At 46.1% G+C, this 17,777-nt stretch overlaps 1 protein-coding gene across 2 annotated transcripts in view; it reads left to right on the top strand.

The window, feature by feature from the left end:
• The first annotated feature begins 314 nt into the window (after positions 1–314).
• The window catches only part of LSM14A (LSM14A mRNA processing body assembly factor), a 65,157-nt gene continuing 47,694 nt past the window's right edge, over positions 315–17,777 (top strand). For both annotated transcript variants that reach the window (XM_004595019.4, XM_036492653.2), the window contains exon 1: positions 315–660. In XM_004595019.4, the coding sequence (XP_004595076.1) occupies positions 540–660 (121 nt within the window). In that variant the 5' untranslated portion in view covers positions 315–539. The remainder of the gene's footprint in view (positions 661–17,777) is intronic.

The following is a 17,777-nucleotide window of genomic DNA, read 5'->3' on the forward strand; positions in this document are numbered from 1 at the left end:
TTTCAAAGGCCCGCCCGGCCAGCAGCTCGGGAGGAGGATGGGCGACTGTCCGAGCTGAGGGACACGCATCTGTCACGACATTCAAAACAAGGCTACACAGGGCGTCGGGAAATAGCCGAGGCCGCCTCCGGGACGTTTCCACTCCGCTCGCCAAGCGCCGAGGTCCCGAGGCCCTTCGGCGGCCGCTCCTCCGAAACTTCTCTCAGAGCAGCCGACCAAGCAACCCGGGCCTCACCGAGGCCGAGCGACGACGCGAGCCTCACAGACGACCGTCCGCTCCCGAGTCTCGCGAGAGCACGGCCTCGCCCGCCCAGCATGCCGCGCGCCGCCGCCGCTGTCGCCGCCGCCGCCGCCGCGCCGCGGCCTGAGGGCGGGAGGCTGGGGGAGGGTAGCGGAGCCGGCGCCGCCGCCATGTTGGGTCTGAGGCGTCTGCTGTAGGCGCTGACGGAGCGAGCGGGCGGGCGGGCGCGCGTCGGAGCAGCGACAGCGGCGCGGGATCTGCCTCTCTGCGAGCGGCCCGAAGCGGCGGCGGCGGCGCCATGAGCGGGGGCACCCCTTACATCGGCAGCAAGATCAGCCTCATCTCCAAAGCGGAGATCCGCTACGAGGGCATCCTCTACACCATCGACACCGAGAACTCCACGGTAGCCCTCGCCAAAGGTACGGCGGGGCGGGCCTCGGGGGGTGGCGGGGGCAGGCCGGGCCGGGCGTCGCTCGGCGCCGCGGCCTCGCTCCCTTCTCCTCCTCCTCCTTCTCTTCCCTCCGCCGTTCTCCGGAGAGCCGTTCCCTCCCCAGCCCAGGCCGGCCGGACCGCGGCCCTCCCCGGGGGCTCCTGGACGTCCAGCCCCGGAGGTCCGCGCCTTCAATCCGGGATCTCCCGGATTCGGTGCGGGGCGGGAGGGCGGGGCGGCCATCAAGTCCGAGAACCCCGGGAGAGGTGTCTTCCAACTCGGAAAATTCGGTGGTTCTGTCGTCCTGCCACAAAACAAAGCCGGAGTAGTCAAAGAATTTTTTTTTTCCGCCCAGCTGGAGTTGAGTGCCGATTGCCTAGCGCCCGTTTTTTCGTATGTATTTGATTTTTCCGATCGTGGCAATATTCCTCAGGTGAACTCTTGAACGTGTCAAAAACTTTGGGTTTGCTCTGCGACGCCCCTGTGGTCTCCACCTTGCCGTCGGTAACCGTGGGAGCAGATCGCTTTCGCCCTGGTCCGGGCTGTGGTATTTACCTGTTCAGCCGGAATCCTTGCAAGCCCTGTTGTGCAAGCCTCTCTTTGGGGGGTAACACGTTGGACCCTGCTGGCTGTTTCTCCGATTGCCCTGTTTCTGGGATCCTGGGTGGGGAGACGAGTTCGAATCTGCACCCAGGACCCTGAGTGGCCCGTGGGGGGCTCACGAGAAAGCAACCCGACCCCTGTAATGTGTTTAGTTTCACCACAGTGTTTTTTGTTTTCTTACTTCCGTTCAGCGTGCTGGGCCTTTGCTCTGCCAGGAAACGAGAGAGAAAAAATGAGCGAGCTGCTTGGTGTTCAAAAGACAGCTCCCGGCAGTTGGGAGCCCTGGGTACACGGGAAGCCGAATGGTTTTTTTCCAGCGCATCTGGTAGCGTGATGGGCGGCCAGGAAGGGGAAGGACAGGTTTGGGGATAGGAAGGAACTTTCCTAAATAGGGAAAGGGGAACATTTTAAATTACTTGATGGAAGAGTCATTTTGCAGTATCAAACAAGTGTCTCAAGGCTTTTTGAGATGTTTCTTTAGATCCTTTTACTTGGCTTTGCCCTGGGGTAAATCTGAGTGGGAGAGCTTTGGACTTGACAGAACTGTATTCTAAACCAGAGGGGTTTGAGAAGTGCCACAGTTGCCTTGTGGTTATAGTTGCACGCTCTGAATTTACAGAAAATTCTTAAAAATTGTGTACTTTAAAAAGTTAGCAAATAAACATATAAACATATGTAGCCATTTTTAAAAATTTGTTTATTTGAGAGGCAGAGAGCGTGACTGTTCATCTGTTGGTTTTATTCCCCAATTTCCCAAAACAGCTGGGGCTTAATCAGACCAGCCTCAGGGGCTCAGTCCAGGTCTCCTACAGGGGTGGCAGGGAGCTAAATCCAGAAACCATCCCTCTGCCTCCCGGGGTTAGGGTTAGGGTTAAAGGTTAGGCTAAAAGGGAAACTGGAGCCTGGTGCGGAACCCAAGTAAACCAAATGCTACTCCCACGTCTGTTGCAAAAATACTAGTAAGCTGCGGGATACTCCCAAACTTCCCTTTTTGCCATAGCTAACATTGTGTCATGAGACAATCATGACAACTACTGGTTATCTTTCTGTTATCTTTGGGGAAATTGATTGCACTTGACAGTGTGCCATTTGCTGGTTATGAAGGGTGTGATCGGAGCACAGCCGTTCCCCAGCTGCATTTGCCATCCAACTTCCAGCTGCGGCAGCACCTGAGAGGCAGCAGGTGCTGGCTCAGGTGGTTGGGCCCCTGCCACCCACGTGGAAGACCTAGATTGAGCTGGCCCAAACCTGGCCCAACCTTGGCTTTGGGGGCATTCAGAGAATGAGTCAACAGGTAAAAAAATCTCTGGCTTTCTGCCTTTCAGATACTTTTTAAAAATTTCTTTTTTTTAATTAGACTTGATTAGTGATGCTTCCTAAATAAGTTTTTTGTATAGCCTCATTTTATTATTTTTTTCCTAGATACTTATCTGTGTAGAGTTTCAGTTATTGTGACTTTATGAAATTTGAAAAGGGCTCTCTAAAGTCTTGGTGAGAGCCATATACAGTTGAAAATGCATTTCTCATTTAGGTGCCTTAAAAACTTTCAAAAGCATTGTTGTATTTAATTTGACCTTAAAGATGTCTTCTCAATTGAGTGATTTATCAGTGAGTTACCTGAGCCTCCTTTATTTCTGACCCCCAAAAAATCTGCATTTAATATTAACTTTTATTTTCGAAATTTTTTTTTATTTTATTTTTGATGACTTTTACATAGTTGATTAGGGTGGATCCAGGGCTAGGGGAAAGTGAGTGAGACCACTGTTTACGCATTCTCTTTTTCCTTCCTGTATCTGGGGCAAAGAGGGAGATAAGGGAGAAGCCACACCCAGCCTTCCAACCATCCCAGGGTCCCGGATGTGGAACATGGCTCCGAGGAGCCTGCTCATGAGGTTTTGATAGTTCAACAGCTCTGAATTGCTGTCGATCCTGCCACTCCAGTCACAACGAAATCTCCAGAATCCACCAGCTGACCTAGTGCACCTTAGAGTCTCCCTTTGCCCACAAAAAAAAATCTGTATTGTGTTAAGATTTTCAAAGTATCAATTGCAGTCCTTTTGTTTTTTGTACTGTTAATGCACTCTTTTTTGCACAGACCTAAAAAGTCTTTAGTTTAATGACCCACATTTTAATCGCATGTTTAGCTGCTTCCAGAGTCAATAAATATTAATCTGTAATAGTTAAACTCATGTGATATTGACTAAATTTATATGACATAAAATAGTTTGTTTCTGGTATTATTGCTTAATATCGAGAAATGAAAGACATTTTAATTCAATTCATACTTAATGTCATATTTAATCCCACATGCATCAATACTCATGTACTTTTTTCTTTAGCAATATGAAGTATTGTGTATTGGGTTTGGGAGTTAAGTTTGCAAACACTGTAAGTTACCAACTCTTTTTTTTTTTAAAGATTTATTTATTTTATTACAAAGTCAGATATACAGAGAGGAGGAGAGACAGAGAGGAAGATCTTCCGTCCGATGTTTCACTCCCCAAGTGAGCCGCAATGGGCCGGTACGCGCCGATCCGATGCCGGGAACCAGGAACCTCTTCCAGGTCTCCCACGCGGGTGCAGGGTCCCAGTGCATTGAGCCGTCCCCAACTGCTTTCCCAGGCCACAAGCAGGGAGCTGGATGGGAAGTGGAGCTGCCTGGATTAGAACCGGTGCCCATATGGGATCCCGGGGCGTTGAAGGCGAGGACTTTAGCCGCTAGGCCACGCCGCTGGGCCCAGTTACACTGTTTTGCCTGCTCCACTGCACCACAGCCCTGGCCCCATTTACCTCACATTTAAAATTAGAAATGGTTAAAGTTCAGTGTGAATATTGCACCTTTTCAAGATGTGAGTGAAAATGATGATGTGAAGACCTTGGGAGAGGACAGCCTGTACAAACCAAAAAAGGAAAGAGAGCCGAAGGCTATTCAAGGAATTAGGAGCACCGCGTGGGGGCGATCTCACCTGGAGATGATGTTTGAGAACTAGAGCACTTGCCATCTCTTGGTCCACTCCCCACAGGCCCTGTAGCTGGAACTGAGGCGCTCAACTGCTCCAATCCTCACTGCTGCTCCAAGAAATGCTTTGGTAGGGGTGCCTGGACTCCTGAGTGCTAGATTGCTATTGAACCCACATACTCCAAGACAGGGTGTGAGCATCCTAACCACTAGGCTAAACATCCACCACATATTAGTCTTTTTAAGCTATGGATTAAGATTTAATCTCCGAGGGGGCCAGCAGGATGATTCAGTAGCTAAATCCTCACATTGCAAATGCTGGGAGTCCAAAAGGGCATTGGTTCATGTCCTGGCTTCTCCACTTGCCTTCCAGCTCCCTGCTTCTGGCTTGGAAAAGCACTGGAGAATGCCTAAAGCCTTGGAATCCTGCACTCGCATACGAGACCTGGAATAAGCTCTTGTTTTGTTTCCTGGCTTCAGATGGCTTAGATCTGGCCATTTGTGGAAGGTTGGAAGATGTTTCTCTCTCTCTCTCTCCTCTCAGTAAATCTGATCTGCCTTTCTAATAAAATAATAAATCTTTAGGAAAAATAAAAGAATTAGGACCCAGCACAGTACCTGGTGGCTAAAGTCCTCTCTTTGCACACGCTGGGATCCCACATGGGTGCTGGTTCTGATCCTGGCGGCCCCACTACCCATTCAGTCCCTGCTTGTGTCCTGGGAAAGTAGTCCAAAGTTGGCCCAAAGCCTTGGGCGCCTGTGCCCATGGGGGAGACGCAGAAGACATTCTGGGCTCCTGGCTTCAGAGCGGCTCAGCTCCAGCCATTGCGATCACTTGAGGAGTGAATCATCGGATGGAAGATCTTCCTCTGTGCATCTCCTCCTTTCTTTATATCTGATTTTCCAATTAAAAAATAAATCTTTTATAAAAATTGATCTGAAAATTTCCTTTAGAATTTTGTTGTTTTATTACTATTATTATTCTTTTTTATTGTGGAATAGAGCCATACATGCTGAACCGGCAGGCAAGAGGAAAGCAATATTTCATGTCCAGATTCTTGTAACTAAGCACCGCTCAGGGACAGTCATCTGCCAACATCCCAAAAGCCTCTTGTAACCTAACCTGCGTCTTCCAACATTGTGACCTCTACTGTCTTATTCTGACATTTGTCACTTACTAGTTTATTTTTTGTTTTTGTTATTGCAATGTTTTCCTTTATGACTAAAACTCATGTGTCTTGTGTTAGCACTTTTGGATAGTCTGCAATTGCCATTTGGATCGTTCCTAGTCGATGGCTGCTGCTGAGCAGTGCTTCACGCCATTTGTGTTTACGCGCTCTGGTGCATCTTTATAGGGCTCTGTTTACGGTATAGACTTAGAATTTGAATCGCAGGATCTCAGGGAGTGTATGTCTATCAGTTAATGCTGAGCAGATGCCCAAATTAATTCTATCCTAGTTTTTGCTTTAATAGTATGTTCTATATCCCTCACCAACAGTGCTTGGTATCCCATATGTGATACCAGTCTTGTGAGTATGTGGTTACGTGTGGATTTAATCTCCATTTCCCTTATTACTGATGATTTTGTGTGCTTTCATGTCTTGACCGTTTTAATTTGTATTTAATTTGCATTTCATTTTTCATGGCATGACTTTGAAATCTTTTCCCTTTTTAAATTGAAATATCTGTCTTTGTAGAATTCTGTGTTCTATGTTAGTCCTTAGTGTATATATTGTGAATATTTTTCCATTTGATGTTTTCTAGAGTTCTTGTTTGGGTGAAGTTCACTTGGATGTACACATTTATTATCTTTTATGGTCAGTGGGATCTTTAAGGTTTATTTATTTATTTGTTTATTTTGGAAAATGGAATTACAGAGAGAGAGAGACAGGTCTTCCACCTGCTGATTCACTTCCCAAATGGCTGGAATGGCCAGGGCTGGACCAGACAGAAGCCAGGAGCTTCCTCCTGGTCTCTCTGAGTGCCAGGACCCAAGCACTTTTGTTGCTTTCTCAGGCGCAGTAGCAGGTAACTGGGTCAGAAGTGGAGCAGGGAGGACACCTGAATGGAATCCTGTTGCTGCAGGTAGATGCTTTTACCCACTACGTTATAGTGCTGGCCCCTTTTTGACCTTTTTTTAAATCTCTTTTTTTCCTATCCTATTATTTAGGTATTTTGGTCTTTTTCAACTTCTTTTTGTTTTGTTTTTCTGCAGTGTAGCAGAAATTTCTTTTGTGTATGATAATCAGTATTTAGATATCTAGTAAAGGGTTTATTTGGTGTATATGCTGCATAATTTAGGTCAGTTACTTGGATACTACTTAAAATTTAAAATATCTAGAATTGTGACCTGCTCTTGACACTTTTGACTGGTTACATTTGGTGTGGCATATAATTATGACCTGGGTTGCCCTGCCAGAAAATCCCTTGTTTATGCCTTTTCTGGCATAATGGTTATTTTTTAAAATCACTTTTCTGTCCTGAAAGTGTTCCAATGTGGCTAATAAGTTGTGTGATCAGAAGTCCTGCTAAGTCTTGCAGAGTTCTGCTAAGGGGGCGTGGTGCCTTATTTGCTAGAGATTTTGCAAAGGAGCTCTAGTTGTGTAAAGTGAAACTGAAAGTTTGTTGAGCTTTAAGTGTTAGACACCAAGTGAACGTCAGAAGTCTTTCACCTGAGGAAGGGGTTAGTGTTAGAATGTGAGTGTGATTAGAGGTGGGGGGGGCAGTGTGGTGTAGCCTGTGGTCTGAGCGGCTCTGTGTGTTTTCTTCCCAGCACTGGTTATGATCTACACCAGGTTGGCCTCACTTATTTGCATATGTGTTTGTTGTCTCTACCTTCCCTGCCCCTTCTAGAGCCTGAGTTTGTGGGGTGAATGAATGTTTATTAAATGGATAAGTAGAGATGATTTAGCATTTTAGCATCTTAATGCAGATGCTTCTTAAGGGTAGCTCCAAATAATGCTTTTTCATGTTTACCGTGTGTTTCCATTTAAAATGGAAAAAGTAACACACCCTCCCTAACACTCACCCTAACAACAAAGAATTTTGGAAAAATTCAGTGAGTGGGAATACAGAAGAATAAAATCTTATGGCAAAAGATACACTATGGGATCCTGGTGTGGTATCATAGCAGCTAAAGTCCTCACCTTGAATGCATCAGGATCCCATTTTGGTGCCGGTTCTAATCCTGGCAGTCCCACTTGCCATCCAGTTCGCTGCTTGTGACCTGGGAAAGCAGTGGAGGACGTCCCAAAGCCTTGGGACCCTGCAGTTGCATGGGAGACCTGGAGGAGGTTCCTGGCTCCTGACTTCAGATTGGCACAGCACCGGCCGTTGCGGTCACTTGGGGAGTGAATCTTTGAATGGAAGATCTTCCTCTCTGTCTCTCGTTCTCTGTATATCTGACTTTGCAATAAAAAATAAATCTTAAAAAAAAAACCGTATTGCCACTACAGTGAATGAAGAGACTTTGTGAGGAAGATTATGTGTCACTTGCTTTTAAAATAATTTCTCCTTAAAATCAAGGGATTGGAGGAAGCATTTTTAAAAACAAGTAAATTAATGTTATTTATTTAATTATCTGCTAAGCAGTACCCAGTGGCATGGTTTATCCATTTCTTGATTGCTAATTGACCACATAGTTATAAACTAGCTCCCATAGAACAAGTGGAAGAACTTTGTGTGATGAATGAAATTCTTAGATTGTTTATGGCGTCTTTTTTTTTCTGCATGAGTTGGCAGTATGCATCTAGCAATTTACAAAATCACTACGCAAAATGACAAAGGTCTAGTGAAACTTTAAGCTGCAGTTTCTTTTGGTTGCCCTATTTAGAGACTTTGCCAGAACTTGAAACCTTGGAAACAGTTCATTGTTGCTATGTACTTGAGTAATTCTGGGGTCTGAAGTCAGGTGCCAAAAACGCACTGTTGTGGTACAGTGCGGTGACATGACTTCTGATTGAAGGAAAGAAAACAACATAAGACTGAAGCAAGGAAATAGGAAAAGTAAAGAAATCTTTACATAAAACATAGCAAGAATTTTGTATTTAACCCAGTGTCACAAAATTACTTTGTAAAATTAGTTACATTTTTTGAAAGAGAGAAAGAGTTATCTTCTATCCACTACTTCACCACTCAGATGATTGCAACAGCAAGTATTAGGCCAAGCCAAAACCATGGGCTGCGTCTGGTCTCCCACATGGGCGGCAGGGACCCCAAACACTGGGATTTTGCTCCTCTGCTTTTCCTAGATCATTATCATGGAACTGGATTGGAAGTAAAAAACAGCCAGGACATGAACTGGTAGCCATATGGGCAGCTCTACCTGCTGTACCATAACACTGGACTATGTCGGCTAAGCCTCTATCTGCAGCACCAGTATCCATAAAGTTGCCAGTTCATGTTCCAGCTGCTCCACTTCTAACCCAGCTTCCTTCTTAGGGCCTGGGAAAGCAGCGGAGGATGGCTGAAATCCTTGGGGCGCTACATCCGCATGGGAGACCCAAAAGAGCTCCTGGTCTTTGGCTTCAGGTTGGCTCAGCTGCAGCCAGTTCAGCCATTTGGGAGTGAACCAGTGGATGAAATCCTCTCTCCTGTCTCTCCTTCCTTCTCTAATTCTGCCTTTCAGTTAAAAAAAAAAAAAAAAGGCATAAAACTAGGATATCCTTGAGTAAAAGTTTTTAAACGGGTAAAATATGAGTTGATTCGTAAAAATAGCTTCAGGTAAATTGCTCAGAGATGCAGACTGGGAGAACCCTTGCCAAGCCAGGCTTGCTCCTGGGAATCCTAGCTCCCCATTCACCGCTGCCAAGTGGTGGGTGAATCTTGAGCTTGTGGGCAGCCAGAGCGACAACAGAGCCAGCCGCCTGAGAGCAAGCTCTGGGATCTTGGGGATCTGGAAGTACTGTCTCGGGACTTCCATGGATAAAGCCACAGTACATGTAGGTTAGGAATGAATACTGAGGGACACTCAACAAGGCCACTGTACTTGCAGGTAAGCGTGGAGACTGAGACGTGGTGGTTTGGAGGGGAGAGACTGCAAGATCTGTATGGGTCGGACTCATGCACCAGTCCACATGGGAATCTGGAGTTGGGCTTGTTAGCATGGAACACTGCTGACCTCCACACCAGTCCACGCAAAAGCTAGGTGCAGGTCATGAGGCTAGGCTGTCAGTCACCCCTACCAATTTGCATGAGCCAGGGATGGGAGCAGGCTGGGCAGGGCCAGGTTGCAGCACCTGCCAGTGAGAATTGGGACTGTGAGCAGGCTGGGTCAAGCCAGGCTACAGCATCCAAAGAGAAAGGCCAAGAAAGAAGAGGGACTATGCCAAGCTGGGTCAGAGCAACCACTGGCACATGCAAGATCTATGGCTGGGAACAAACCTGGTTGAGGAGCACAGGGGATGCCCTGGGTGGGTTGTGGTTCCCACTGGTGAATGCGAATGCTAGATTGGGGGTTGCTGTCTAGTCTGAGCATGACTCCAGTGTTCCTCGGCACACGTGTGGACTGGCTCTGGGTGCACCAGACTGGGCTAGACTCCAGGACCAACTGGTGCCCATGAGAACCAGGGTAGATGTAGGACGGGCTAGGCTAGGTCTTTGCCCAAGCTGAGCAATGTGTGAGCTGTGTCTGGGTGTGGACTAGGCTTGGCTAGGCTGTAACACACAACAGTAAAAACCGAAATGGGTTGAAGTCCAGTCAGGAAAGGCCACTGTTCCTGCTAGGACAGGAGGTGGACTAAGTAGGGCTGGCCCATGAACCCAATGGTGTGCACGAGATCTGGCATTGGGTTCTTTTTTGTTGTTGTTGTTCTTTTTTTATTATATTTTTTACAATCTTGACATAGTTAATTAGGGTAAAAAAGTTCAATGGCTATAGGAAAGTGGGTAAGACTATTATTTCCATATTGTTTCCTTCATGTTTAAAAGGGGATATTAAGGGAGAAGGACCACCCAGTTTCCCACCCACCCCAGGTCCCAGGATGTAGGGCATGCTCCAAGAGTCTTGCTCAGGTGGTTTTGATGGTTCACCAGTTATGAATCGCTGCCAATCTTGTCACTCCAAGCACGATGATGTCGTTGAAACATCCACTGATTGACATAGTCCATCATAGAGTCTCCGTTTGCCCAGTATTTCGCTGCCAGCATATAGCTGAGGTAGTTGATTGACTTGTTCTGTCTTCTGTCTTTTCTTGGTTAGGGTTCTGAGTCCAGCAGTTCAGTTGGGGAGATCTCCAAAGAAACTTTGTCTGAGGTGTTCCCAGACCAGATTCTTGTATGTACTAGCAAGTACAGGGCCTGGCACAGTCCATCGCCCCAATCAGCTGGTGGTTGCAGTTGCTGGGTTGGTTCTGTTTTCAGCCCCGACTTCCACTGGAACCAGTGCGTGTTGCAGTCCAGCCTGGTTCTGCCCAGCACATACTCGGCCCTCACATAAACCAGTGGGAACTGCAGCCTAGTCGGAGCGAACCACAGTAACCCCCACCAGGCCCACCCCCTACCCTGGTTTGTCAGTATGTGTATCAGTAGTCCAGTCTGTCCCACACCCCATTCGGCTCTCGTATGTGTCAATGGGTATTAAAGCTTAGTTCCATCTAACCAGCTAGAGCTGACAGAGGAGCTTGGGCAACTCTTCTGTTGGGACACAGTCCCTGCAGGGGAGCGCAAGGAACCATGATAGGGAGCAGCCCAGACCAGGCCAGGGCATGGTACCCTGGGAGTACCACTCACTCTTGGCATACATTTGGTGCAAGTCAGGGGCAAGCCAGGTTGGGCCAGTTCATAACACCTGTTGACAAATCCAAGCACCGGAATGGGGTGTGGATCAGGCCAGATTAGGCCGCAACACAGGCCAGTTCACATTAGGGCCAGAACTGAGGGCTGGCTGGGCTGGACCCAGCCAGGCTATAGCACCCACTGGCAAATGTCAAGGAGAGGTGGGCCATGCCAGACTGGACCGCAGCACCCAGCCAGCACGTGTGAGGGGGAGGAGAGAAGTCAGGAGGGGGGCTGCATGGCGCTCCCCTGCTGGACTACCACTCCCACTGGAAAGCATGAGATGAAATGGGGGCAGACAAGACTGGGCAGGGCTACAACACCTGTTGGCATCATGTGGGCTGGATCAGGGGAAAGTTAGGCTGGGCTGACCTATTGGTGCATGCATAAGTCACAGTGAGTGTGGGTTGGTTGGGCTTTGCCGCAGCATCAGGTGCAAATTCTGTCAGGTTAAACTGCAGAACCACCAAAGCGTGCAAGATCTGGGAGTGGGAACAGGCCCATTAAGGAAGCGATAGGCACCTCCCTCGTGGGTTGCCACTCCCACTGGTGAGCATGAGAACCGAGACTAGCGGCAGGCATGACTAGACAAGAGTGGCACCTGCCAGCAGGTGTGTGGGCTGGATGGTGATTGGGTTGAACTAGGCTTCAATGCCATTGACTTGTGTGAGAGCTGAATGGGATGTGGGACAGGTTGGATCAATCTGTTGTATATACTGGCAAGCACAGGAACCAGGGCAGGGGCGGACCTGGTGGGGGTTATTGTGGGTTGCTCCGGCTAGGCTGCAGCTCCCACTAGTGTCCATGAAGACCAAGTGTGTGATGGGCAGGATGGAGCTGGGCTGCAGTACCCATTGGTTTGTGTAAAAGACAGGGCTGGAGGCAAAACTGACCCAGCAATTGCAACCACCAGCATGTGCATAGGCTGATTGAGGCGGTGGACTGTGTCAGACCCTGTGCAGGGAAGCACACACAAGAATCAGGTCTGGGACCACTTCAGATGAAGTTTCTTTGGAGATCCCTCCAACTGAATGCAGGACTCAGAACCCCAACCATGGAGAGAATTGCAGGTTCCATGGTCTGACCATGGAGTGCATGTGTCAGAACTGAGCCTCCTCAGTGACTTAGACGGAGCAGTGGACAGCATATCCAGGTGTACACGGAGGATATGGCAGTCCATCAGAACCTGCAGAGGACACCTGGTACCACAAGAGAGGAAGGAGGACAGAATGAATTGATCAACTACCCCAGCCAAGTGTTTGCAGTGAATAACTGGGCAAATGGAGACTCTAAGGTGGACTATGTCAGCCAGTGGATTCTGGAGAGATTTCCTTGTGCTTGGAGTGGCGAAATCAGCAGCAATTTGAAACTGTTGAACTATAGAAACCTCATGAGCAGGACCCTCAGAGCACACCCCACATTGGGGACACTGGGGTGGTGTTGGGTGGCTGGAACCCGGGTGCTGGAGGTATTTGGGAGACTGGATCTGGCTTCTCTCCAGTCTTCCCTCTTCCCCCAGATACAGGAAGGAAAAAAAGAGAATGTGGAAATGATGATCTCACCCATCTTCCTGTAGCCCTTGACCCTAATCATCCTAATCAGCTGCGTAAAAATCATCAAAAATAAAAATAATTAATAATTAAAATATATAAATATCCTATCTACTAGGAGCTGATTCTTAATTTTTCTGGATTTTGTTTCTGGAATTAAATGTGACCCGAAAAAAACAATTGGGGTACTTAGCATCTCTTGTACCATAGATAAGTTATTTAGCTTTGTTGATAACTTTTCTTAATAATTAAAAAGATTATTTTACTTGAAAATTAGAATTACAGAGAGAGAGAGATCTTCCATCTGCTGGTTCATTTCACAAATGGCTGCAGTGGCCCAGAGTTCAAGGCTAGGAACCAGGATCTACTTCCAGGTATCCTACTTGGGTGCTGGGGTCCACTGCCCCGGGGCATCCTCTGCTGCTTTCCCAGGCTGTTAGCAAGGAGCTGGATCATAGGTGAAGCCTATGGGATCCATATGGGATGCCGGTTCCACAGGCAGAGGCAATTAGTCTTCTGTGCCACCGTGTCAACTGCATGTTTATTATTTAGCTTTAGCTATTTGAGCTTTTTGATAGGAATATTAATACCTTTTTCAGAGTCATGCAATACTTATGTAATTCTTTTAAAAGTGACTGTTTTTTTGTAGGTGCTTAACCTATCCTAATGTAATGGCTATCACATTATTTCTAGTCTCCATCTCCATCTCTGTCTAGATGCCCAGTCTCTAGTACCACAACTGTATGCACCATTCCAAGAGAGATGACCTATAATCTCTTTTAAGATTTATTTATTTTTATTGGAAAGGCAGATGTGAAGGAGATAAAGAAAGATCTTCTGTCTACTGGTTCACTGCCCAGGTAGCCACAATGGCCAGAGCTACCGGAGCATAGCCAATCCAATCCTAAGCCAGGAGCCAGGAAGTTCTGGGTCTCTCACGTTGGTGCAGTGTCCCAAGGGTGTGGGCCGTCCTCTACTGCTCTAGCTGCATGGGAAATGGGTGCAAGTATTTTGCCGCTAGGCCTTTGTGCCAGACCCCACCTTGGAATCTCTTAATCTTACTTTTCACTTTTCTTCATATCCATTACGACCTGACCTCCCTCTTTATAGAACTGCTTAAAATTCTGTGATCTCTACCGGCAGTGTCCCTTAGCAGGCTAGCTGACACCAGCAGCACGTAAGAGGATGCCAGTTCAAGTCCAGCTGCTGTGCTTCTAGTCCAGCTGACTACTATTACACCTGGGAAAGCCAAAGAGGGCCCCCTGCCACCCATTTGGAAGACCCAGATGAAATTCCAAACTCCTGGCTTTGAGCTGGCCCAGCACTGGCCATTACAGCCATCTGGGTAGGAAACTAGTGGTTTTGGAAGATCTCTCTCTGTCACTCTTCCTTTCAAATAAGTAAGTCTTTGAAATTTCTGTGAGCAGTCATTCAGTCATTATAATCAGTGTATGTCCTTGGCCACAACCACCAGTTCATGTACCAGCTGCTTCACTTCTAATCCAGTTCCCTGCTGAGAGCTTGGGAAAAACAACGGAAGATGGCCTGACTGGGCGCTCACCACCCACAGAGGAGAAGGAGCAGTTTGTACTCAGCGTCTCATTTCAGTGTCCTAAACCGGTTCTTCCAGCGCCTTTCTCACCTAATTCAGTAACAGTCCTCGGAGTCATCCTTAATTCCTCACCCTCCCATCTCCCCTCCACTTCTTTCTCTTTTCCTTTTTTCTCCTTCTTCCTTCTCCCTTCTTCCCCTTCTGTTTTATTCCCATGTGATCTGAACCTGTCAGCTCCACTTTCAGAGCCGACCTCGGATGTCATCTCTTGCCTCCTCTACTACTTTATTCTGGTCTCGTCTTTGTCTCTAGTCTGTTCAAACTCTCTCTGGGATTCCTGTTTCTTTGCAAACTTGGTCTTTTACTATTTTTTTTCACCCATTGTTTTTATTTGTGCATCTTTTTAAATTAAGGAAATGGAATACTTGAAATGCCTGGGTAACAGATTTTCTTAATGAACCTGTTCTCCTAATTGCTTGACTGGTTGGTTGGCTCTTTTGGTACCAATTTAAATTTTTTTTCTGTAAACTTTGACATTATTCCTTTGTTGTCTTCTAACATTCTAGTGTTGCCAGATGCTAATCTCAGTTTTCTCTAGAATGTTTTAGAATTCATTGATGTGTATATGTGATTATGTCTCTGTGGACCTTGTAAATCTAAAGGAAGACTTAAGTATCCTTTATCCAACACAGTCTTTCTCTCTAATCTCCAATTAATAGCTATTTGTTTTCTTTTCCTCACCCACTCTCCACTTTTTTTAATTCATGGGGTATATTTATACTCTTTTTCTTCCTCTCCTTCACTCCTATGTTTTCATATCTGTCCTTTTGTTTATCATTGGGCAGATTAATATGTAAAACTCACCACAAGCAAGAATACCCAACTGAAAGCAGCTTAGAGGATCAAGATTAAAGTTAGACTGCTGGGTAAAGATCTTGACAAACTCTGCTAAGGCTACGTGAGAAAAGTCGTGTGTGGGTTTTGTATGTTTTTGTTTTTAGAGTTACAAACCTGTGAAGAATAAAGTAGATTTGGAGACAGCATCAACAAAATTTTAGAGGCCAACTAGCAAATCGGTGAGTTTAGGTGACTTAGCAAAATTGAGAGAGCTACTACTGAACAGCCGGGGAATGAGGCCAAGAAGTGATCTGATTCACACTTCTCAGAGCCCTGAAAGGTTCATGAGTTCCCTGCAGTAAGTCCAAGTGTGCGAGACTGGAGTAACTGAAGGTGGAGGTGGAGCCGAAAACTGGAGGTTTAATTGGAAGTTGATTTAAATAATGGTCAAACCTTCAGAATCTTTTTTCATGCAGCTGGATTTCATGCTGTCCTCTAGAGGATAAAATGGAAGTTCTAGAGAACCTTCAGCACAGTGGAGCAGAAGTACTATACCACTCGCAGCATTTAATGAACATATACATTCTGAGACCTGGATAGCCATGTTGAGAAAGTATTTTGTTCCCCTCCTAGTGACTGGTGGATCTACATATCATTTTAACAACCATATTGTTATATAATTTTTCCCTTTTGCTCTTAAATTATAGCCACCTGAATTGGGTATAATTTACATGCTGGGAAATTTACTTCTTGCAAGTATGCAATACACTGAGAGTTGTGCAGCCACCTTCACAGTCCAATTTTAGAACAGTTGCACCAATCTACATTTCTTTGTGCCCGGTTAGTCAGTGTTTGCTTCTACGCATAGTCCCAGGCAACCACTGATTTGTTTTCTAAGTTTATCTTTTCTTGACTTTTGTTTTTAGTATGTGAATTTGCATTGATTAGTTTCCTAATATCAAAACGTTTTTGCATCTTTAGAAGCCTTAACTATCAAACAGCTTTTCAGTAGTTCTCCCTTACCTGTAGTGTCAATAGGCTGTGACCCAAAAATAATAAATGGAAAATTCCAGAAATAAATTCTGCAACATTCTGAGTAGCATGAAGAAAATTTATGTAGGCTATGCGGTCCTGCTCCATCTCACCCGGAGTGTGACACATCATTTTGATCAGTGTATACACACTGTGTACACCACCTGCCCGTTAGTCTCCTAGTAATTGCCTCTTAGATCCACTGTGGAGGCATACCAGTGCTCATGTTCAAGTCAACCTTATATAGTGGCCTAATGCTGTGTCTCAATGCCTACTTTATTTACCTTGCTTCACATGTCAGCCCAAGAAGGGTGATTATACCATAGTAAGATTTTTAGAGAGAGTCCTCATGCACCTACCTTGTTAAAGTAGATTGTGATTGTTCTGTGTTTACAGAGGAGAGAGATCTGTCCACTGGTTCATTCCCCAAATGGCAGCAACAGCCAGAACTGGGCTGGTCTGAAGTCGGGAGCCAGGAGCTTACTTTTAGCCTCCCACGTGGGTGCAGAGGCCCAAGGACTTGGGCTGTCCTCCACTCCCTTTCCAGACCATTTACAGGGAGCTGAGTCAGAACTGGAGCATCAGGGGCACAAGCCTCACCCATATGTAGAGCTGACGCTGCGGGCAAAGACTTAGCTTGCTTTGCCATGGCATCAGCCTTGTTGTGTCTCATTATTACTGCTGTTAATGCTTGCTGCTTTCAATTTATAAATTAAACTTTATCATCAGTGTTGTGTATAAGAGGAAACTGTTATGTAGATTTTTGGAACTAACTCAGGTTCAGGTATCTGCTGGAAGTCTTGGAATGCATCTACCTCAGATGAAGAGGCTGTTACATTTTCTTTGGTGTCTATTATCAAGTTCTTTTTTTTTTTTTAAGATTCATTTATTTTTATTGTAAAGTCAAATATACAGAAAGGAGGAGAGACAGACAGGAAGATCTTCCATCCACTGATTGACTCCCCAAATGGCCACGATAGCTGGAGCTGAACCAATCCAAAGCGAGAAGCGTCGCCTGGATCTCCTACATGGGTGCAGGGTTCCAAAGCTTTAGGCCATCCTCAACTGCTCTCCTAGGCCACAAGCAGGGAGCTGGATGGGAAGTGGGGCTGCTAGGACATGAACCAGCGCCCATATGGGATGCCAGCGCGTACAAGGCAAGGACTTCAATTGCTAGGCTACATTGCTGGACCCTATTAATGAGTTCTTAACATGGAGTTCATGGTTGCATTTCAGGGAATCCTTGTTTTCCAAAGCTCCTGGCTTTATCCCTAGTCCAACCCAGACCAGTACATGCGTTTGGAAGGTGAACCAGCTACAGGGGCTGTCTATGTATACAAGTATGTTTCTGTCCCCCGCCTCTCTAATAAGTTTTTTAAAATTTAAATAAAAGCTTTCCCATGTCTTCTTACTCAGTTCTTTTGTTTTATTTTCCAAGTTTTATGTAATTTGAGGTTTTAGGTAGAGATCATTATGGTTGTTTTTTAGAATTTCATAAGAGCAGTTAACTAGCATATTGATATAGGTAACATTCTAAAGTTATTTCACAACTCATTACTCTTTCGTTCGTTTGGCTGAAATTTTTCTGAGGTACGTGTTTGCTGATAGGTCTTCTCTGACCAACATGTGTAGTGTTTGGCTGTCCTCCATTGTACTCTAAACATTGTTCTGTTGCCTTCTAGCATTTACTGCTGCGTGGAAGAAGTTAGATCCCAATCTAATTTGTTGCCCTGTATAGACAACAGAGCTAGTGGTAGGTTTTGCTGCACACTCCCCACTTGAACTTTTGCAGGGCTTTT

This window comes from Ochotona princeps, chromosome 16 (genome assembly GCF_030435755.1).
Source record: "Ochotona princeps isolate mOchPri1 chromosome 16, mOchPri1.hap1, whole genome shotgun sequence".
NCBI lineage: Eukaryota > Metazoa > Chordata > Mammalia > Lagomorpha > Ochotonidae > Ochotona > Ochotona princeps.